This window comes from Pavona decussata, unplaced genomic scaffold, assembly GCF_977016875.1.
Source record: "Pavona decussata unplaced genomic scaffold, jaPavDecu1.1 SCAFFOLD_48, whole genome shotgun sequence".
NCBI lineage: Eukaryota > Metazoa > Cnidaria > Anthozoa > Scleractinia > Agariciidae > Pavona > Pavona decussata.
In genome coordinates, this window is record NW_028145470.1 from 3,114,828 (window position 1) to 3,139,235 (window position 24,408).

A 24,408-nucleotide genomic window follows, 5' to 3' on the forward strand; every position below is an offset into this window, starting at 1 on the left:
TATACAGTTTATCTGTAGCTTACTTGAACTTTTAAGGAAATGAAAATAGTACAGTCAATCTAAAAATAGCTTAGACAATAATCGCGTGACTCTAAAGTTTAGCTTAATTTTTTGAGTCACGCTACATTTGACCACGTGTTGGGTGCCTTTGGTTTCATAAACTAAACGGAATTTTCTGGAGAGTTTAGCTGACCAAGATGGAGATATTTTGCCAGTAATAGCTCTAAACATTGGTATTACTAACTTTGGTAAACAAAATTGATTACTTCAAAAATAAACCTAGAAAGGGCTAATAACATTTTACAACGAACAGGTGGATGCCAAACGTTGAAATTCACGAAAAAGTAAAGGATATCATATTTTAGAATCAACATCATATCATTCCTTTATAATTCGCGTTGAGTTTCAAGGTCAAAGCTTCCTTATACGGTTTTTAAAGTAAAGTAAGCATTTCAGAATAACACAGATGACAAGTTCTTATGTAGCATTCAAAACATGTCCCCAAAGCGATCATTAATATATATCTACGAAGCACAGAATGTTTAATCAACTGATGTCACTTTGTTGTTAATGAATTCTAAAATGTATATATCATATAAAATCAAACGGCTTGCTGGAATCGATCCTAGGAGTTAAATTTGCGAGCATAAATATATTCCACGGGTAGACCTATTTCGTTAACGATGTTAATCCTTTACGAGTCATGTTATCTTAATGGGGTGAACATTGTGGACATGCAATACAAACGATTAGTTTTCTTACCTGTGAAGAACAGCCTTTCTGACAAATAGAAATCTTTCGTTTTCCTTGTGTTTAATTTAGTCTTTCAAGCGCGGGACTGTCTGAGATTCTTTATGCCTCGACGAGTTGAAGATAATGCTAATTGTTCTTATTTGTGTGCCCATTCGTGACCGTGGGATGTGTTAATTTAGATACTTTGATGACTGATAAAGGTGCTACAGGTCAACCATTATTTTAATTTTGCTTGCTTTCTCCGAACTACAAATAGACTGTGAGTCTTTAAAGCGTCTTTAAATCACGGCGATTTTGTTGTGTTTTGGTCAAAACCGGCTCAAATATTTTACAAAGAACTTTAGTAACATGAAATTGCTCTTTCGAAACCGGGAAGGAAATATTAAGGTTTTTCTCCTTGGAAGAAAAACTTCAATCAGTTTTAAGCGACTTCTCTAAAATACACAGGAAGAACTTGAAAAAGTTGGCCAATTTTTTCAAGTTGCAATCCACTTCCATCCTCGCCATCCACAGCCAAAGATAATTAATAGTAGTTTCTGTGCACTTGTAGGGTCATTGTTAACAAAACTCAACCATTATTTAACGATTCATACGTTTTTTGGCTAACCACAGTGACACTAAAAATAGGTGACAGAGTCCCTTTAAGGTACAATGATATGACGACGAGACACAGAACGGCTGCGAGGGAGACTACTAACATGATGGATCACTGAGAGAATTAACTCTGCAGTGTATGTATGTTAAAGTGCTAAGGCGAAGCCGTGAATTTCCTATCGAGTGTTAGGCCTTGTAAGGGAAGAGAAGACCACTCCAGGCAAAGAAAAAAATCTTCGAACTCGGTGGGAATCAAGCCGAATGCTTGTGTGGTCTCCCATTTCCTCAGTTGTAGGGGTAACGCTCTGTGGGAAATTCATGGGATCACCTAAGCAGTTTAACATACACTGTACAGTTAATTCTCTGATCCATTAAGCATAGTCTACATAAAAACACCTCGAACATTTTTCTCCGCGAGACAAGATCTCAGTGTTTATGCATTTTTGTCTAAGTTTACTGGATCAAAACTACGCAAGCATAACTCGCGACTGTCAGGATAACGGTCCAACTTATCGAAAGTGAACTCGCCATTACGGAGAGAAAACTGCGGTACATCTCTGTATATTGTGAATATGGTGATACCTTGTTCAGTATTAAAGTGGTATTTTTCACGGGGAGTATGCTATGGTTTGGTAAAAACTGCCCACATTTCGCTCTGGTGAAGCCGGGCTAACGCTTAAAACGTCAGCATTCGAATCCCTTTTTTCCGTGGCCAATTTACCTTTAGTTATCAACTCTGTTGATAAACCAAACATTTGTTTCGACTCCCCACCAACCATAATCAGTTTTTGGTGATTTTATCCACACACAAGGGAAAAACTTACTACAATCCTCCCAATTTATATAGACTATCCTGGCCATCCACAGCAAGAAAGTATTACAAACTAGTTTCTTTGCACAAAAAGAGGAATTGTTAACAAAACTGGACTATTATTCTATATAAGCGTTTCCATCGATGCAACTGTTTTTTGGCTATTTAAAGTGACGCCAAAAATAACTGACAATGTCCGTTAAAGGTCAGTTCCCGGCTTTTGTTCTGAAGAGACGGTAATACATATTAACTTAACCGCTATAATTTACACACCTAGTCTTAGTGGAACCACAGAATGACCAAAATGCATGTTAATTCTATACTACCCGGCTCTATATAGCGACCGACCCATCGTGTTTGGTTATTATACTCGGACAAGCAGTTCACTTGGTCTTCAACGTAGGCATTCTATAGAGATTCAGACAATTTGAGACCAGCTTGAAAGTCATATTAGTGTTCAAGAACAGCTCAAAAGTTGCCATATTCCTGAAGTACAGACGGTCTTCGCAGGCCTTACAACTGCTTGGCGTCATAAAGTCGGTTTGGCATTCCCTATCTTTATCTACTAAGTGAAGTGGAACCGCTCTCGAACGTTCTGTATATCTCTAAGTACCAACAAACATAAATTAAGCACGTACCACTCGTTAGTAAACCGCACTTGACGATAATTTACTACTTATTCACTCTTTCTATGATAGGGCTTCCTGTTCCCCTAAGCATAACATAGATCTGCACGTACGTGAGAAATCAAGGTATTGAATTTGTCACATTTCTGCACAATTTTTGAGTAAAGTCATGAGTACACTTCATCCGATTTCATTGATCCCTATCGTTTCACGTGACGCAGACTCTTCTGCTTGAGTTTACGAGTATGTTCGTTTGATTTCACTTGACGCAACTCTTTGTAATTGTGGTTGCGTCTGTTAATTTGCTCTCATTTATCGTAACCCTTACATCTATTTTCTCATCGGTTTATGCTGGTGATCGTTCCTTTGCACTTTACGCAATCTTTTGTAGTTTGGCTTACGTTCCGTCAGGAGTAGCTGATAGGGGCTAAACAGCTTGAAAACCATACCCTTCATAGCGTCACGTTCCTATATAGCTTATATATGGGAGAACCCCACCCCTGGGGGGTGGGGGTGGGGCCAATGTGGGTAACTCGGGTATAAACGTGACGGGGGGTCCGACGTATTTTTGTGGGTCTAAAATTTTAACCTCCTGTATTTTTTTGGGTCTGAAAAATCTGCGCATATTTTTTGGGGTTCGAATTTCCGCCAGGCTAATAGTTCTTACGCAATTCAAGCCAATCGTGTATTTTTTTGGGGGTCTAAAATGTCCAGTCTTGTATTTTTTTGGGTGCACAATATAAGGTCCATGTATTTTTTTGGGTACAAATTATTAGGCTCCGTCGGACCCCCCCGTCACGTTTATACCTGAGAAACCCACCAGGGGGTGCGGGCACAATGTTGCACAGTGAATATCCTGGGGCACTTTCCATTTATCCATAAAACAGGCCTTTTCGTCGCTTTCATACGAATTCATGCTTGACAGAAGTATGTGTCTTATAGTGAGAATTAAGGTTACGGGACACCTTGTGATGTCTATCATACATTTCATGAATCTCACTAGCGTGCAATTTCTGGACATATTTCAATTTTCCGGCGGTTGCAAATTCCAGAAACTTTCCTTGTCAAATAGAAAGGCTTTTTCCCAGTCGTCCCAAACTTGCAATCTCATTGGTGGATCAAAATAAACAAATACAACAAAATGGAAATGAAAATTCTGTCGCAAATGGAACGGTAATTGCGTTGGAACGGACAAAGCCGAGTACTTCCGAAGATCATCCGTTTGTTCCGAGAAATTGGCGACTTTCCGATTTGACTACGACTACGAGATTGAGTACGAGTACGACTTTTCAATTCTAGTTTGCGTGGTTAAGATGTCCTCTTGTCGCACCAATCTTGTTTCTAGGGTCTCCTTATCTGCTGGTAAACAAGCGCGGAAAGAGATAGAGTTCTAGAGATATGACTGATTTCAAATTTGAAAGTCGTACTCGTACTCAATCTCGTACTTGTACTCTGATCTGAAGGTCCAAATTTCCGCGTTTGGTCCGCGCATGCCATTCGCATTTCAACCGGATGAACCGAACATTTTGGCTATATGGAAAGCCTTGATATCTTGTGGGCTGAAGTATTGTCACGGAAACGAAAGTGTATAGCCATTCAAACAAAACGAAATGATACAGATGACAAAGAAATAAAAATAAGTTTAAGTTTATTTTAATCCGGACAGAGGACAAAATATTTTAAAACTTAGCCTGCGTAGCAAGCGTTTCCGTGCTGTTTCGGAGCAAAGAAAGACCGAGGAACGAGATTCTCGGTTTTGGCCGCGCGAGGAACGGAAAAAGCACGGAAACCCTTCGCGCCATTTTTCGCGCGGTCCTTGCACGGAAACAGCACGGAAACGCTTGCTACGCAGGCTATTTAAAACTGGGCGTTCATTCAAACCTAAAACCACACATTTTCGTATAAGCGCTCAATTGTAAACGCTTTTTAAGACTTTTAAAAGATACCATAACCAACCAATGATATTCTTATGACAAATCTTTTATCAACACCCTCCTTCAGTTAAATATAATATCTTGATGCTTATTTTATGTTACCTTTTGAAATTGTGGTTCTACTTTGGAGTCTGTAGATAACATTTGTGAACATTCAAATGAAAGCTACTGAGCAGTACTTTCCTGTGGTGCTGTTTATTATGCTGTACAAGGTGATTCTAAATTTTGAGTCTGTGGATGAAATCCTAAAGTGTAACCATTCCTGTGGTGCTGTTTATTATGTTGTACACCTGTGAGTGAGCGTTTAATTTCTAGACTGCTTTCCAGAAATTTCATTTATCATAGTTCGTAGCATTTGCTCCCAGTCTTCCCCTTTCTTCATTTCTTTATACCGAGTAGGACTGGTGAAAAGCTGAGCCAGCTGAGGAGGCAGCGGCATTTCTATCCCAGCAGCCTTCACTGCCCCAGGGAACTTGGCTGGACTGGCAGTAGCTACGCATACCGTGGGCGTTCTGAGGTCAGCGGCATGCCTGAGAATGACAGTGGAAAAGTTACAGGCTATAGGCCATTTTCATGATGGCGTCATTTTACTACAACTACCAGAATTCATTTCGTTTTCCTTTTCAAATTCAAATTTTGTAATCCCAGTGGACAGCAAAGAACAATAACTCTAATTAGCATGAGAAAACAAAAACCAGAAGGATTCTGGTGGTTGTAGTAAAATGACGCCATAGTGAAAATGTCCTATTGAGCAACTAAACAGCTTCTTTAGTGAACAAAAAGAAAGGTCACACCTTATTTAAAGCACTTTTTTTTTAGCTCTAATCTAACAAGTAATTCGATGAAATAAAGGTTAAAAAATCTTAAAAATCTTTTCGTTAAGGAATTGTCGTCGTCGTGCTTTATTGCCCGTCCCGGGGTTCAAATGGAGACTAGGGACGATTTTTTAAATTTTCATTGAATCAGAAATTGGAGTCCATCACAAGAAAGATCACATTAAAATTAGTCAGTTTACCAAGTTTGCGGTTCCGTCGTTAGATTGCAAACATGTAGAATTTGGAAATGTTGGCTTTTGTGGAGGGAGGAAAACCGGAGAACCCGGAGAAAAACCCCTCGGCGCAGAGACGAGAACCTGATCAGGCTCCAGGCCCCAGTTGTTCAAAGGCCGGATAACTTTATCCGGTGGATAAGGCGCTTTTCAGGGTCTAAAAAATACTTCACGTAAAATGTTGTCAAAGGTTTTCGCACACTCCCAAACTAAGCTGCGATTAGAGTGTTTATATTCGCTTGTACAAGAGGAAATACTGAAATCTTTGCACAGATTGAAACTGTCGGAGAGTGACTTATCCACTGGATAAAGTTATCCGGCCTTTGAACAACTGCGGCCAGTTGTTCAAAGGCCGGATAACTTTATCCTGTGGATAAGTCACTATCTGACAAGCATGAATAGTGCCTTATCCAGCGGATAAAGTTATCCGGCCTTTGAACAACAGGGGCCAGAACAACAAACTCAAAGATTTGATTTTGATTATTATCCAGTCAAGTGCAAAACTTATCGTGACTTTTACCAAAGATTATACCACTTAGCGAAAAACCGTTTTTCGGTTCGTCGTGCGCTTCTCGCAACCTTGTCGCTTCGCTTTTTGCGACATTTCTGTTAATGTTCAGCGACTTCAGTGCCGATTTGTGGCAAGCTTTGTGTTTTCTAAGTTAAATCCTGTGGTGTTTTCACTGCAGTTGCTGTTGCTTTCGTGGTTGTACAAACGTAAAAAATTCGATTTACTGGCAGGAGGGCTTATTTTCATTTTGGAAGCTAGAGGACCAGGTTTTTGTTCAGGCCTGTCCGAACAAGCGTAGATTTGGAAGCTGAAGCGAGCGAGAAAATGGAGAGTAAGACTGGGGAGATATGATAAAACCTCTTCCCAGTCTCGTTCTCCATTTCTTCTTTGTGTGCCAGATCAGTGGAGAAATATGAAGTCTCTCTCTATAGCATTGCAGCTTTAATATTAAAACATGAAGGGGAAACTTCTGATGTTTTAATATAGCTTTTAAATTTAAAAATTAAGATGAGAAAAACTAATTTGTTTTGTAGATAACCGTGTCACTAGTAACACTAGTGAAGATAACCGAACCATACGGATATGTAGGAAGGGACAGAGAGACGGAAAGAGGAGTGAACATAAGGCCGAAACCACTAAGGCTATTGAATGATTAGCTAAATAATCAGACAAATACCACATGGATGCCAGCCAAAATGAACAAACAACATGACCGAATGCCAACCCAGCCCCATAAGCGAACGCCGGATCAGCATAAGAAGCCAATTGCACGGTTGAAATTATTTCGGAAATGGGCTGTTTATGTATATATTTAATTTAATTCTAATCGTTTTCTTAATTTATTTTTCTCATTCAATGGTTGTTTGCGTGTCTGATAACTGGTGAAATATGAAGTCTCTCTCTATACCATTGTAGCTTTATTATTGGTCCATGAAGGGAAAACATCTGATGCTTTAATATAATTATTAATTTTAAGATTAAGCCGATGTAGAAAGCTAATTTGTTTGTAGAAAAATGTGCCACTAGTGAAGACAATTGATCTATACAGATATATGGGGAAGGATAGACAGACAAAAGGAGGAGTGAACATAAGGCCAACAGCATTAAGGCCATTGTGAGATCAACCAAATAAACGATTACCACATGGATGTCAACCAAAAGGACCAAACCACATGACCGAAAGCCCAACCAGCCCCACAATCTAAAGATCAGCATAAGAAGCCAATTTCTCAGTTTAAATTGATTCAAAAATGGGCTGTTATGTATACATTCTTACTTATTAACATTTTTTCTTTCTGACTCTTATGGAAACATGGGAAGGGACAGACGGACGGAAAGAGGAGTGAACATAGGGCCGAGACCGCTTAGGACAATGAGAAACTAACCAAATAGTCAGACAAAAAACCCACGGACATCAGCCAAAATGAACAAACCACATAACCGAAAGTCTACCCAGCCCAATAACCGAAGGATAAGCAAAAGATTTTAACTCAAATTTTTAAATTAATTTGAAAATGGACTATCAATGTCTACATCGTTTAGTAAATTGGATTAGTAGCAGTTTTATTACAACTATCTCCTTAAAAATTATAATTACACCTCTTTTTAAAGATAGATTTAATTGCTAGGAAATTAAGCCTTAAGTTCTTTTAGGGCTTGGCAGGCTATAGATAGGCAAGCTTATTAATTACTTGCTCGGTCTTTAAATGCCATACGAGAATTCAATTTGAAAGTTAAAGAACAAATGCAGATATAGATTTCCTTAAGGAACAAGGTATTACAGTATAATAAAACACTGGCTCTAGTTAATACAAAAGTTTGGATTTATTTTACTGACTTATACTGTAATTTCTGAAATGTAATATGAAGAAAAATTACAGTTTTGTGCACATTTTATCTATCTCTCTTAATGTGTTATTGAGCTCTTTTGTTTTTAGAATTTGTTGTGCTGATAGTTGTTTTGCTTTGATCAGCTTCCGCTTCAAGGGTTTTTGCTCTTCTTAACTTTTCTCTTTCCTTTTTTGTTTTTGTCTTTCCTTTTTTTCTGCTCTTGACATTCTTTCCTTTTCTTTCTTTCTTTTACCAATTTTCTTTGTTTTCTTTTTTTGTTTTCCATTTTTTCCGATCTAAAATGCGTGAGGAAATTATAAAAGTATTGGTTGATTTTAAACTGTAGCCTGTAAACATAAGCATCATTATAACAGTAGCAGACACTATATTTCTTTATTAGACTTTATATAAGAATTTAAATTAAATAAAAAGCTGTTTGTGAGCTCACAATAAATTAACACCTAAATATTCAAAAAGTTAGAGATGCACTCCAGACTTTTTATTCCAAAACCATGCGTGTCCGTGTTGGTTTTTTCTTTTCCGTCATTATCATTATTATATTTCTTGACATAAATATCTGGAAGTGAATTTACAGGGTTCATATCCTTTTTCAGAATCAAATTTCCAGCACTTTTCCAGGCCTCAGAAAGTTTTTTCCAGGACCTATAATGCACATGAAGTATTTTTAAGTTGTTGGATATTCCCATCTGGATGCTCCTCAATGTCTTTTAAGAAAACTTTATATCTTGAGTTTACAGATTTCCAGGATTTTCCAGGACATCCTACCATTTTCAAGGACTTTCCAGTCCTCTAAAATCTTAGACTAAAACTCAAGTACTTTCTAGAATTTCCAGGACCCGTACGAACCCCGTAGTAAAACCATCCAGTGAGCAATAACAGGAACTAACATTGTAAGAACCTTTACGATAATCACTAACGACACGGTAACTACCAAATTCGATTTTTACCTTTGGTTCCAGACCACTGTGACACCAACAGCCGTGTGTGGACAGAGAAGGTACTGGGTCTCATCCCAACACTCCTTCATGGTTTGTAGTGTTTGATCACATGACACACAAGAAGAAGAAATGACCTTACGCATCTACAAAAACGGAACATTTTGTTTAATTCAAGCTATAGTGACTCTACCAGATCAATCAGGTACAAGGTGAAGGAAAATTTGTTTTTTTGTTTTAATTAATAGACCAGACAGGTTTCCTTTCAGAGCAAATTTGCCTTTCCATGGTGTGCTGAATCAGTCATCCTCCCAGCCACATGCAAACTCTACAGTTTCAACCTCCTATAAGTGGAAACCCCTCCCAAGTGGACACTCAGTCATGTTCCCAACCCCATACAAACTCTGTATAACCTCTCACATTAAAGTGAACACCTCCCCTAAGTGGAGACTCAGTCATAGTCCCAGCCACATACAAACACAACATTTTCAACCTCCCATAAGTGGACACCTCTCCTAAGTGAACACTCAGTCATGGTCCCAGCCACATACAAACACTACATTTTTAACCTCACATAAGTGGACACCTCTCCTAAGTGGACACTCAGTCATGGTCCCAGCCACATATAAACACAACATTTTCAACCTCCCATAAGTGGACACCTCTCCTAAGTGGACACTCAGTCATGGTCCCAGCCACATATAAACACAACATTTTCAACCTCCCATAAGTGGACACCTCTCCTAAGTGGACACTCAGTCATGGTCCCAGCCACATATAAACACAACATTTTCAACCTCCCATAAGTGGACACCTCTCCTAAGTGGACACTCAGTCATGGTCCCAGCCACATACAAACACAACATTTTTAACCTCCCATAAGTGGACACCTCTCCTAAGTGGACACTCAGTCATGGTCCCAGCCACATACAAACACTACATTTTTAACCTCACATAAGTGGACACCTCTCCTAAGCGGACACTCAATCATGGCCCTGGAGCCACACACAAACCAGACTTAAGTTTTAACCTCTCATCAGCAGACATCTCCTTTAAAGAGACAGTTGAATGTGGCCCCAAGCTGTGTCCACTTATTGAGAAATGGAGGAAGAGGGTGGAGGGAGGGGCGGGGGGGGGGGGTTCCACTGAGGAAGAGGGTGAGGAAGGGGGATTCTACCTTCATTTGCAAGTCCTGAGGTATCTTCAGTGAGCCTTTCTGGTCAAATTCCTTCATCAATGTGTCAACAAGAGCAAAGTTCATGTCAGAGAAGAGAAGCATGAGACGCTCAAGATTGTAAGGAACCTGCACAAAGAAATACAAGTACGTGTCACAAACGAATTTCAATTAAGGTGGCTTACTACAGTTTTAATGGAGTATAAGGGCACAACTTTTAACTCTTTTAAAAAAGGTTCCAAGCTGTTTTTCCTTTCACTATTTACTGTTTGCTCAAGTCTTTTACGATTCTATGTGAAATTTGAACAATTAAACGTCAACAAATAGCCAAAATGAGCGACCGAGTACCCAATGAGAGACTGGGCACTAGTAGGTTAAGTCACGTTTTTCTCAAATTCTACCCGTATTACCCCACCTGAAAATTTCAAGAATAAGAAATTGGGTCTGATTTAACATTCATGCAAAGTAAAATAAAAATCTGTAAGACAGTTTTTGTGCAAACTAAGAGAATGTGAAATCAAAAATAGCTCAAAATCTGTCTTACAGATTTTTCAAAAATTTTGGCTCCAAACGTGATTCACCCGAACAAATCAACCGTGAAAATTTCATCATAAGTTGTACGGTAAGTTTTCGAGCAATCCTCGATCAAAGACAGGTTTTTACAACCTCGGACGAGAATTGAATTGCGCATGCCCTTTATTTAAGCGCGCGCTCATGTAACGCCATGTATCGCGTGCGAGAAAGGTACAGTAAATTAGAGCTTTTTTACCGAATGTTTATCAAACTTTCAGGCCATATTTTTTTGGCTTTAGGCTTGATTACATGTTTGAACGGAGTTTTGAAACTATCGCTACATATACCAAAGAGATTTGACGCCTTTCAAGTGCTGAAGTGGTTTTTGTTACTTCTTGAGGTTACTTGCATCATTTTTGCACGCACGACAAATACTGACGTGTGGCAGGCTATCATAGCGTGCGCTACTAAGTCTCGGAAAAAACTGTAGTAAGCCACCTTAACACTACTCAAAACTGGTCGACACTGGATCATGAGTCAAACAGACTCACTAGTGAATTATATATTCATACAGTCTTGGTCAGCAATGAAGTAAACTGATACAATGTATATGTAAATAACTTTTAAATAAACATTGTTAACCCTTTAAGCCTCATATGCATTCTCTCCTCACCATCCTCTGTATATTTCTTTAGTTCTTAGCTAGAAGAAGTTGTATAAACACCAGACGTGTTATCCTTGGTGATAATTTTCTTTATTCTTATAACCTTTATGGTTGATAAAAGGAGAAATTAGATGATTGCCACCTTGGGGCCAGGGGCCCGTTTCTTGAAAGTCTCGGTAACTTACCTGGCCTGACACTTATCGGGCCCGGTAAGTTACAGGGACTTTTGAGAAACGGGCCCCTGGAATGGTTAGTGATTAATGTATAAGCCATTACCTGAATGTCCATAGCAGTTGACCAGGTCGGCACAACATTTTCTGAAAGTGTGAAGTCCCCAGTCGACAAAGCACGATGAAAAATGTCATTCTCGTTGACGGCACAAACCAGCTCCACTGGAAGACCCATTTTATGCACCACTGCACCAGCTGTAGAGAAAAGCAACAGATAAAAATAATATTTACCACCTACTTTTGCTACTGTGCATACATTCAGTTAAGTATGTCACATATTCAAACAGCAAACATGCACAGACTGAGACACAGCACTTGCTAATCAGTCTTCACATGCTTCACTTTAAAAAACTTGAAATGGTTTTTTTAGCACGAAATTTACAATAGTACTGAGCACCACTAACATTACTTACAATACACAGAGTACTAACCACAATAACTATATCTACATTGTTAACAATACTTACTATACTTACAAAACTAAAAGTACTTACAATGTCCACACTACTTACAGAAATAACGCTATGTCTTTTAGTGAACACTTTTTCTTATTTTTATTGACAAAACATTACTATACATCAAATACAATTTTACAAATTTTACACTGATTACGTACAATATGATCAAGCTAAAAAGCAGCTGCTAAAGATTCTTACTGCTTACATCAAATGTAAAGTTACAGTTGTACAATTGAAGGGGTGCGTGGAAAAAAGCCTTAAGTGACATCTGATTGAGTGCTTAATTCTCCTAGTAAATTGCCTTGTTCTTCCTTGTATGAGCAAAGGAGAATTTGACATAAGATCAGATGTCACTTAAGGCTTTTTTCCACTCACCCCTTCAATTATGGGGTTTCTATGTGATTGCTGATTGATAAAATGTTTTTACTAAAAAAAATTATAATTAAAATGATTTTAGCAAACTCACAGACTCATGAAAAGACTTCTCAGCTTTGAGCTCTCAAAGTGAAACCTCACTTTTAACGAACTTTTGTTATTTTTAGTGTTTGACTGTGGTCAAAGATAAATAAGGACACTGAGACAATAGACTGTTCACAGTCCCCCTATTTTTCTGTGGGATTGTCGAGACTGGTACGCTCGATGGAGCTATCGCCATCTTGGTTTGTAAAAGTGGGTGTGATCTGAGAAGAGTGTCTGAACTACCGGGGGAAGCAGAGTGGGGGTTAGATAAGTGGGGGAGGGGAGCGAAAAAATAGAAAAGTTTTTTCCGCCACCTCCCCACTCCCGCTCCCCTCAGTAGTTCAGATGTACTTTCCCCAGATTGCGCTCGCTTTTACAAACCAAGATGGCGACAGCTCCATCGAAGCGTACCAGTCTCGACAATCCCACGGAAAAATAGGGGGACTGTGAACAGTCTACTGAGACAAGAAGTCAGTGCAAATTTAATAAAATACAGCTGTAGTTCACATTTACCTGTGCAATGTCCTAGTGCTCCTGATGGTAACACGAACTTCACAGTTTCACCAACCTCCTTGCAAGTTTGAAAATAAGCATAGAAAAAATGCACCAGTTGTGCCATTATGCGTGCCCAGTTGATGGAGTTAATTGAACACAGATCATTGGCTTCTGCATAAACATGATCAGTGAAACAGCTTTTGATCGGCACATCCAAATCATCTGAAGTTCCTTCGGTACTGACTACATGGACATTCTTATCCATTACTGTGGTCATTTGTAATTCTTGCACTTGGTTGCAGCGTCCTTTGGGAAATAGCACAATGATGTCCACCCATTCTGATCTGCGGACACTTTCAATGGCCGCACTGCCTGTGTCACCAGATGTTCCAACAACGACGATTGTATTCTTCTTTTTCTTGTTCAAAAAATAATCCATGAACATGCCAACACTTGCAAGCGCATAGTCCTTGAATGCCAGGGTTTTACCATGAAATAGTTCCAAGACATGAAAATTGCTGACCTTTGTCAGGGGAGCAATGTCCTTATGTCTGAATTCTGCAAACGCTTTGTTAATAAGATCTGCCAAAAACAACATGGGTCAGTTATATACATATTAAAAGAAAGTTTAGATGTGTTTTACGAAACCATGTTCTAAACCGTTTTCAATTTTGCCACCAATCATATCTAAACACTGTCTGCTGCTGATGGTAGCAAGAAGGCTTGCATCCCAGACTAGAAAACTATCTATCAACTTAAAATAAAGTACTTATAAACAGATTTGGAGGCCCCACTGATTGTCTTAAACTAAGTTAGACCAGGAGCGGGCTCCTGGTTAGACTGTTTAAAAGACTGGTCCCATAAGTTTAATTACATTAATATAGTAGGGATGTATCATTTTCACAGACACGAAATGTTGCTGATTCATGCACTAAGTGGAGGTGGTGGTGGTACTTTTAGTAATGGCAGTGATCATGGTGTCTCGGGGGTGGGGAGGGGGTACTCCCCATAATGGACTATACAGGGAGGCCCACCCTCCCCCCCAAAGGGGCACCTTTTTCAGGCTGGAGGTACATAAAAGGGTAGGGATTTCACAAGCCGAAGTATAGAAAGGATAGGGAAAACTGTTTTTTAGGCATTAGTTCATTTAGGGCCTTTCAAAATATCTAAAACAGACCTAGCAAAAAAAGATAGAGTGTTTCTACTGTATGTACGTGAAAGCGGTACGATTTCCTATGGAAGTTATATGAAAGGGTTACCTTTCCTGTCAGAAATGGTATATGAAAGGGACATTGGGGTAGAGCCTCCCAGTGAGAATAAAACTTTCTTGAGTGCGGCCCCTCCCTCCACTCCCAGGATCATGGTGATGGTGGTTGGTGGGCAGATAGTGTTGTTGGTGATGATGATGATGATGATAATGATGACAATGGGGATAATTACCATAACTTAATATCCTCTCAGAGTGAGAGGACTTTCAGGGGCAATGAAACAAACATCATCAGAAACAAAACTTGTGAATGAAACAACTATAACAAAATTAATTAAGAATCCCAGCGGGTAGGAAGTAGACCAGTCAGTTATTTTACAAGCATGGTTAGGAGTTGAACTTGGGTCTACCATGAAACAACTCCACCTGGAGATCAGAGTGAGAGTTTAAAATCTTCAAATTCTTGATTTCCCAACTCTGGTGCCCTGAGCACTTGGATATGCCACTTCTGGTGACCCTGGGAGTGGGGTCTTAGATTTATCGGTGACAGTTGGGGAGGTGCGTCTCAAGACCTTCTTTGGGTTTGTATTAGCAGATGGTGAAAATTGTGCAGTTCCAGAAAAAGTCCATATCCACCCCAAGGAAGATCATTGAAAATTCCTCGGGGGAGGGGGTGTTAAAAGCAAAAATTTTAGAAGCAAAGTATGAAGCTAAACTGGAATTTCCTAGGGGGAGGGGGATGTAAAACAAAAAACCTTCCATAATGGAAGTATGGATATTTTCTGGAACTGCCGTTTGGGGTTTGAGAAAGGTTTCTGGTAGGGTTTTTTTTTAGGGTTTTATGGGAAGGAGAAGGTATTTTTTCATGTTACGTTTTGGACTGTTGGACTTTTCTGGGTCCAGTTCTAGCATTTGGATCTAACTGCCTCTTATACACCTAAGTTCCCCCTTGGGGGGGGGGGGGGGGACTCTCATATGAAAGGGGTGGGGATGCTCATCGGAAATTTTGAATTAAACCCCTAAAGGAGACCAATCTGGGCATGGCCCAAACTTTTTTGACCCCATAAAAGAGACCATTTTTTCGCGTGCAACCCTAAAAGAGACCTTCACAGCTAAATATAATGGCTTTTTTACCAGAACACCCTAAGCGAGACCAAATTCCACAATTTACACCCCTAAGTGAGACGACGAGCACCCCCGCCCCTTTCATATGAGAGTCTCCCCCCCCCCCCTTTCCCGGAAGTTACCCCTGGGGCTGATAACGATGGTGGTGGTAGTTGTGGTGGTGATGATGATCACGATGACATTTTTAAGACAATGGTGATTGATGGCCATGTCTAGGCAACTGCTGCTCATCCTAAAAACAAAATGCAAGTGAGTAGACTCTTACCATTCAATTCTTCAGGATTGATTTCCTCTGGAGGAATAAACAGTGACATCACATTCTTGGTAAGGTCCAAATATGATAGTCCTTTCCATTTCTCCAGGGTGCTTTTACTCACAACTGGAATTTGTTCTGGCATAAACAATCCCCCATCACTTGCGTAACCCTTAAAGAGCACGTCTTCAAATGACGAAGACGTTGCCTTCCCTCTTGTGCTTCTGTACTTCATTTCTATGGTAATTAATTAACAAAAATAAATAAATTGCTAAATTCAGATTGACTGAAAAGAGGAGCACCTTTTTAGTAACTGTTACAACAGTAAGTTACAACACAGAGCCAAATGAAAGCTACTGAGCAGTACTTTGCTTTGATGCTGTTTATTATGCTGTACAAGGTGATTCTAACTTTTGAGTCTGTGGATTTAATCCTAAAGTGTGGCCATTCAAATGAAAGCTACTGAGCAGTACTTTCCTGTGGTGCTGTTTATGATGCTGTACAAGGTGATTTCAGTAACTTTTGAGTCTCAGTTTATGAAATCCTAAGTGTGACCATTCAAATAAAAGCTATATTGAGCAGTACTTTTCTGCGATGCTGTTTCTATACTGCATTTTACAATAACTGTCCAAATTCCCGCGCGCTGATTGGCTCGTAGCTATTGTCTATAAGAGTACAGACAATAAAAATGACGTCAGATGTAACGCGCGCACTTTCACAACGAAAAAAAAAGCCAATTCCGCTCGCACTTTTTCCATGTTATTGTAAAAAACAAATCGACGGCAGTTTTCTATGGTCTTTACTCTTATAGACCATAAAATGACGCCATAAAATGTCCAAAACTTGGCAGTGAAACCACTCGCCTGCGGCTCGTAGTTCCACTTGAGTTTTGAACATTTAATGACGTCATTTTATGGTCTATAAGAGTATAGACCATAGAAAACTGCCGTCGATTTGTTAAATACGCAGCGCATGACAACAGAGATGAAGGTAAAGTTGCGTTATAAGCCTAGTATGAAGCGACCCTTTTTGTTTAGTGTTGTTTATAAGAAACCAAGTTTGGACAAGATCACTGGTGTAAACGTTAAAGAAATCATACGGGGGGAAGTCAAGCATCAAACTCTAAACTCACCTCTTTTCTGAAGAAAACAACCGCAAATCTTCTTTTAATACACGTACAACTGTACCTCTAGAAAAACGCCAGAATGTTTTATCGCCACGTAAGATGGTATATTGTTCTACAAAGACCGCACTTCAAGGATCTGTATTTAAAATGGCTGTAATTGGAAGATAAAAATGGTATATACTTCGTTAAACACTTAACCATATACATGTACTTCAGCCGCCATTTTAAATTATTATGCAGAGAATACCCTGGGTACGAATTTAAACAAAAAAGGCGTTGGGTGGAGGGGGTGGGGGTCAGGGTCGGACTCATGCTTCGTAGGGTTGCTCTCAATAGTCTGAAAATGGTCATTTGTAAACATTTATTTGGAAACTTTTGCAAGCAGTAGCGAAACTTGGGTTACAACACAAGTTGCAATATTCTTTTAAGTTACTAGTTTTAAAAGTTGGTGTGAATCCCTAAAATTCCTAAGGTGCCACCCCCATAAATTGAACCCAACCCACTTTTAACCTCTCCAAAACAAGGTCCACGCCGAACCTAATTTCTCCAAAGGAAATATTGATAAAAAGCTAAGATTTGGGACCAGATATAACCTTACCTATGGCTATGCAATGAGCAACTTTGAAGAGAACATAATCTCCCTATCAAAATTTATGAATGTCGACAAAAGAAACTGGAAAAATTTACCTTGGAAAAGTCACTAGAAAACATGAAGTTTACCTTGAAGGTTTGGTCATTAATTAATGAAAGTAGGTCATTGCATAGCTTTTATAAACCTTAAAGCACTGTCAAAATTTGATTTGGATATTTCAAATACTTTTTGATAAATCAGGTTTCTTAGTACACAAAATTAAAAAGACAAAAACGGAAAATTGAGAAAAATGGCCAATAGTTAGATTATAGTTTCCTCTGCTGCGTTCTTTGCTCTGACTCAGTTAAAACTGAGAAATTAAAATGTCCAGTAAAAAGAAAAATAACAATGTTTGATTAACATTACAGTGATTGAAATGGAATAAAAATTGGAAAAATATTAACACGACTGTACTCTGTTGTTCTTGTTGATTTGAAGAGAGAGTGAAAGAAGGCGTTACAAACTTGTAGCTTGAGTGGCGCACAATAAATTATTCGTTTCTCGGGTGGGTATAAAATGCCATGTATTTAACAGTAATGTACTTATGAGTATGATGTATTATTCAGTGAGTGACACAGGCATACTCGGCTCCTATCAGGAGTCGAACCTAAGACCTTCCGATTGCTAGTTTGGATGCTCTACCACTGAGCTACAGGAGACTCGTGGGAGCTAAGGCCACTAAACTAGGTTCATGGGACAAAATATCCTGCACACTGCTAGGATTGAAATGTCAAAATAATGAATTTAATTTTCAACCATTCACCTTCCCTGCTAGACTAGGAGGGAGCAATACCTTTTTTCTTTGTATAGTAAAGCGTGCGAACCACGCGAGCGCGTGTGTTAATTGAATTCCATTTTTGGACTTAACTCTTCAAACATTAAGTACTGGATCGTATACTTTCAGTTGCGATAATTAGGTCAACAAACAGAATCATCTTACCGTTTATTTTGCACAGTATTACATCTAGTACATCAAAAATGAAACTGATAGTAAAGGGGGTCATGCAACTTATATGCTTGTTTTCACGCAAGAGGGCTATAGTTTCTGACGCTGATCTGCGCGCTTGCGACCTCAGTTTTTGCCTCGATCGACCGACACCCCGATGCATTACTTTCAGAAAGTTATTACTAGCAACGAATTATCGCGTAATTGTTACAGAGAAACGCCTCAAAGTTTCCAATAAAAAAAATGAGATAATGGGGCATTTGGAGAATCTCCACATCCTCCCGGCAGAATTTGACACCTAAAACCATAGCCTGGTTGTAGTGATTCCATGATAATATTCACATCAGAGTTCAAAGTTGAACAAAGAAAAGTTCTTCAAATTTGAAACATCATGGTCAGTCCTAATTTTTAAAATACTTTGTACATAGCTTAAACTTAGTGAGATCACCGTTCTCGTGTAGGAGAAAACGACGAATGTTTTTTTTACGTCGTCCAGTAAGCTCAAAGCAAGCCCGCAATTAATGTTCCGTGCGCGTGTGCACGCGCTCGTACGTACGTGCGCTATATTTAATTAGATTATGAGCTCGAGATTTCTATCACGCATAGAAATCGAGAGCGAATAATCTAATTGTTTTAGTATAAATCTACTAGTCGTTCACAACTAGACATGTAAATTATCTATTTCCTCATCGCAGACACTTCGAAAGCGCGACGAAGTGGCCGCCATTTTGTTGAAAACCGCTACTCACTATCTATCACAGAATAGATAGCGAGTAGCGTAGCCAATCAGAGAACGGCATTCGTGATAGAACACTAGTAGATTTATACTAATTGATTTTAGTATAAATCTACTAGTGTTCTATCGCGAATGCCGTTCTCTGATTGGCTACGCTACTCGCTGTCTATTCTGTGATAGATAGTGAGTAGCGATTTTCAACTAAATGGCGGCCGCTTCTTCGCGTTTTCGAAGTGTCTGCGATGAGGAAATAGATAATTTACTGGTTTAGTTTTGAACAACTACACCTTTTGCTGTTCATTATGAGAAAATACGCATCCATTTGCGTAAAATGGCGACCAATTGCGCGAAGATACATTCATTAGCGCCAAACGACGAACATTTGCGCTTAACTCAGATTCAATAACGATTTTTGCATTTTAATCAACATTCAAAAACACTTTTGGGCATTCTTATGCGTCATTCGACATACAAAAGAGAAAAATATACTTTTATTTGCGCTAATATTCAAGTCATTAACACCATCTTGAAAGTCAATAGAGGTAATAGACAAACATTAACGTGCATAAATCATTTATTAACATTTTTATCACACTGTTTGAAATTCAATAGCATTCCTGGACGGCGTTAGTGTGGATAAGACAAATATTAATGCGCTTGTACAAACAATTGAGCGATCTTCAGATTCAATATACAAAAATCGATTTTCAATTGAACAAAACCTAATTTACCAGACTTTTTGCTGTCTGAAAGTAGCAATCAAGGCTGACATCTCACGTCCGGAAATTAAAAGAAGTATGGATAACAGAGACGAGGTTTAGAGTACGAGGAATCCCACTGGGGGAGTTTCGAACACAACAACTGCTGCTGAAGCTCTGCACAGAAACATCGACACTGTGACCGCAGCTAAAAGTGCGCAATGGTAACGCTTCATGCAGACCTATCTGCCAAGATGTTTTAATAGAGAGCTTATTGAAGGGTAAACTAAAATTGAGAATAAAATAATTTTTTGAAATTGTACTATTCAATTGAAAATCGATTTTTGTATATTGAATCTAAAGATCGCTCAATTGTTTGTACAAGCGCATTAATATTTGTCTTATCCACACTAACGCCGTCCAGGAATGCTATTGAATTTCAAACAGTGTGATAAAAATGTTAATAAATGATTTATGCACGTTAATGTTTGTCTATTACCTCTATTGACTTTCAAGATGGTGTTAATGACTTGAATATTAGCGCAAATAAAAGTATATTTTTCTCTTTTGTATGTCGAATGACGCATAAGAATGCCCAAAAGTGTTTTTGAATGTTGATTAAAATGCAAAAATCGTTATTGAATCTGAGTTAAGCGCAAATGTTCGTCGTTTGGCGCTAATGAATGTATCTTCGCGCAATTGGTCGCCATTTTACGCAAATGGATGCGTATTTTCTCATAATGAACAGCAAAAGGTGTAGTAGATTTATACTAAAACAATTAGATTATTCGCTCTCGATTTCTATGCGTGATAGTTGATTCGGGCTTCGCCCTCATCAACTATCACGCGATAGAAATCTCGAGCTCATAATCTAATTGTTAAATAGATCGACGAGTCAGTTTTCTATAATCCAGCTTTAGTAGATAATCGCTTGTCACACCAATCCTGTTTCTAGGAGTTCGCTATCTGCTAGTAAACAACGGAAAAGAGCGAAAGTTCTGGGGACGTGACGGCTTTGAAAAATGAAAGTCGTCCGGTCGTACTCGAATCTAAAGCCCTGGTAAAATGGCACATGATAGTCGATGATAGTTGATGATAGTTTTGACTATCATCAACAATTATCAACTACCACGCGCGTGGCCAAACGGAAAAAAGTATCATCATCATGAAGAATTTGAACGCGCTCAAAGTGAGTGACAATTGACGATGGTCGATGATAGTGCATGATGTATAGTTGGCGAACAAACGAGCGAGCGAGTTTTATCTATTATCAGCTATCATGCACCGTTTGACCAGGGCTTAAGACTAATTTACAACGGCAGCTAATTCATTCAATGCAAGAGAATACGCGCATTGCGCAGCATATAGCCTTCCACGCGCGCGCGGTCCATGGCGCTGGAGGAAGCTACGTGTAAACATGTAAAAAAAATAAGGAAATTATTATCGCTGAGGTCATACTTAATCTAGCTATACTTTTTTTAGCATTACCATAGTTACATTTTTACATAACAACAGCATATATTTTTGAAAAAACCACAAAAATAGAAAGTATTTCCTGTGTTTCTGTTGCGGAACCTTGTTTAGGCTGCAGCTTTTAGAGAACTATGAAATATAGACGGCAGACTGGTTCCAATGGCGGAGGTGGCGAAAAATAAACAAAATGGCTAGAATAACTGCAATATATGTCATATATAAATAACAAATTTGCCCAAATTAGAGAACTAGTAGTTCTTCTGGCGACACAAGTCGTAGGCCTCCACTGTCTCCGTCACTTTTCTAGTTCTCCCAGCATTTTTAATTTAGTAGTACGTTTCTGTGGTAAGCGACATGGCAGCTAAAGACGACACTCGCGTGCAAAACAGGAGTTTACTTAGCCACGCGCGAAGCGCGAAGCGTGAGACACTAGCGCGGAGCGCGAGGCGAAAAAGAAAGAAAAAGAACTAATTTCCCCCTCTCTCCTCGCGCTCCAAGCTCGTGTCTGACGTCTCGCGTTCGGCTAGATAAACGCATGTAATGTATGCTTTATATAATGATGACAATCTTTACATCCGAAGTCTGATGTAAATCTTTTAAACAATCTCGTCATTGATCGGAACGAAACAGTGTGGGCATTGCATTGTGGGTGCACAAAACCACAATATTGCGAAAACAAAACGGCAAAAACCGCAATACCGAGTTGAGAAATCACAAAATATCGCAACCGAATTTACAGACGCTATAGGCTTGGTTAATAGCGTACGTAGGATGGAAAGTACCAAAATAACGTAAAGTTCAAGTGAGGGTTCACCTACGGTGTAACAGTTATCACGTCTGCCTTGAATACAGGAGACCAAGGTTGAGGTTCCAACATAGACTTTTTCAATCCCGCATCCCGCCGCAATTATTCATTCCATCCCGCCATCCCCGGCCACCATGAAAATTTTCATCCCGCTCAAGGTTCGATACTTCGCCGGTGGACCGTTTTTATTTATTTATTTTTTTTGCATCTCTTCCGCCTCTGCTTTTATACGTTCACTAACTTTGTTTTTTGTATAACGTGATCCTATGTGAAACTGAATATGCCTGATTCACTTATTATGAATCAGTTCCTTGCAGTCTGTTTCATATAATAACACCGAATGACTCGAAACCGCAATATTCCCCGGGAGTAAGGCATCGTGATCACGTTTTATCTAAGTATGGCTGGACACGAGGGTTGCACGAGACACACCAGGCACGAGTCAATGATACGGTCGAAGTTCACTATAAATAGAGTCCAAAATAGAACGCTTTCTTCCAATAGCCTGTTCGACTCTCTGATTTCTTGCTCTTTTCTCGTGAAGAGAGTTTATTTTCTCATACCATCCCCTTATGGTATAATAAGTAACTGATTTCTTGACAGTATACTTAGTTATAAGTATAATTTGTTTCACTCCAACCTAATTTGATCACTGATGCTAAAAGCATGATGTTCGAATTTATACCGTTACTACTTACGTTTGGGGAAGTATCACGGAAATTTGGTGTCATATCAAAAATTCCAAAACGTTTTATTTATTTATTTATTTATTTATTTATTCATTCATTTATTTATTTATTTTTTTTTAATCAACGGAACCTAAAAGTATTGCTCATGTTTGTTGTAGATTGTCACCCCAGTGTACTAAGAATATCGATGAGTGTCTCTGGCCACAGCTGGACTGGGTTAGAATGGACTGCAACTTGAAAAAAGTTAGATTAACTGTTTTCAAGTTCTCGTGTTTTCGTTTCCAAAATGCACTAGAGCAGGTCATGAGTTGTTCCTTTCAAGAATTTAGTTGATTTCGTTTTCTTAATGTTCTAGAATTATTTTGTAACTAAGTCAAGGTGTTATCGCACCATTTTCACCACAAAAGTCAAATTTTTCCCCGTGATAGTTCCCCTTGGTTTGGGATCCGGCTTAATTAATTTTAACTTTGATGCAAGGGCCTTTTTTGGCCAGCCATAACACGATGCAAATGAATCGGTTTTTTGGTGGGAGGCATGGGACCACACTGAGTTAGGCCAGGAGCCCATGGTTAGGCCGACTTATTGGAGGTACGATTCAATCTAGATTGTCCAATATAATGAGAAGAGTTGCGCGCCTATGGGAAGTGTCCGGTCCGTTGGCGAAGGCGAGTATGCTGACTCTGGTGTGGCCGTTCAGAAACTGAAAGCAGTAGTGGTATAAACCAGGCCCGGGATGGGGGTGGGGGGGGGGGGGAGGACTCCCCTTTAAAGGCTATATAGGTATGAGCACTGAAAACAGGTATGGATTTTAGAGGCCAGGTCTGAAAACGGGTGTGGAAAATTGCATGTTTTTGTCTGAAATAGGGGCAGGATTTGGAGAACTGGGCGGCACACCACTACAGAGAATACTGAGGGGTACCCCCCTGGAAGCCAGGACCTCTCATACGGTGGACGGGACATCATGACCACCTCTCAGGAGGGCCCTCTCAGAGTTTGTTACTTCGACTTCACACAAACACTATTCGAGGTCTAAGGGAAGGCGACACTTCACTATGTCCTAAATCCCCAAGATTGTCCATATACATGCGGGGTTTCGATTTGGTGGTTAGCCATGGGCATTTTCCATTCGACCAAAAATTCCGGAAATTCCGGGCGATGAATCAATTGGAACAGAAATTTTCTAGAATAAAATTTCGAAATTTGGGGTACGCCTCGCGAGGTTGTCCTAAAATCAGAAAATCAGAAAAACTGGAAAATTCTGTTATATTCGGTCATTCGTACTCGGGTCCACATGTCTCTGAAATAAAGTCGATTCAGTTGTTTAGTTTTACGCAGAAAACTCGTGATTGGAACGGGTTTTTTCCCATTCGGTTGCGGTTAACCAGAAAGTACCGTTCCAGTTGGCACCTAATTTTTTCGAAAACGAACCTAATGAAGCCCCTCCCCCCCTCCTCGCAGGTAACCCCTATATTCTCTGGGGGAAGGGTGATGTTTTCTTTTTGGGAGTAGGGGGAATTTCGACGGGGAATCTGATCTAGAGAATCGTTGACAGCTATTTGTGAGGAGGTGTGAAAACTTTGCATATCACGAACATCAAATACGACAGTCATTTCTCTAATCGGACTTACGAGGCTTTTGTTTATGTCGAAAATTGATATGATAA

At 39.4% G+C, this 24,408-nt stretch overlaps 2 protein-coding genes across 4 annotated transcripts in view; both read right to left on the reverse strand.

Moving 5' to 3' along the window:
* Positions 1-909, reverse strand: part of LOC146481797 (uncharacterized) — a 35,504-nt gene extending 34,595 nt beyond the window's left edge. Inside the window, exon 1 of the mRNA XM_085107833.1 lies at positions 763-909. The gene's annotated coding sequence lies outside the window, so the exon portion shown is untranslated. The remainder of the gene's footprint in view (positions 1-762) is intronic.
* A 3,737-nt stretch (positions 910-4,646) lies between these two features.
* On the reverse strand, positions 4,647-22,225 carry LOC146481798 (threonine synthase-like 2). Of its 3 annotated transcripts, XM_085107899.1 has the most exons (8): positions 22,070-22,225; positions 16,774-16,918; positions 15,654-15,878; positions 13,075-13,638; positions 11,691-11,839; positions 10,241-10,366; positions 9,076-9,209; positions 4,647-5,248 (listed from the first exon to the last, which is right to left on the reverse strand). In XM_085107899.1, the coding sequence occupies exons 3-8, from the start codon at positions 15,874-15,876 to the stop codon at positions 5,023-5,025; spliced, it is 1,422 nt and encodes a 473-aa protein (XP_084964025.1). In that variant the 5' UTR covers positions 15,877-15,878; positions 16,774-16,918; positions 22,070-22,225; the 3' UTR covers positions 4,647-5,022. The 3 variants fall into 3 exon arrangements, with proteins under 3 accessions (XP_084964025.1, XP_084964024.1, XP_084964027.1); XM_085107898.1 differs by lacking the exon at positions 22,070-22,225 and having other exon boundaries at positions 16,774-16,991; XM_085107901.1 differs by lacking the exons at positions 4,647-5,248; positions 22,070-22,225 and adding an exon at positions 8,009-8,403 and having other exon boundaries at positions 16,774-16,991.
* Positions 22,226-24,408: the final 2,183 nt, after the last annotated feature.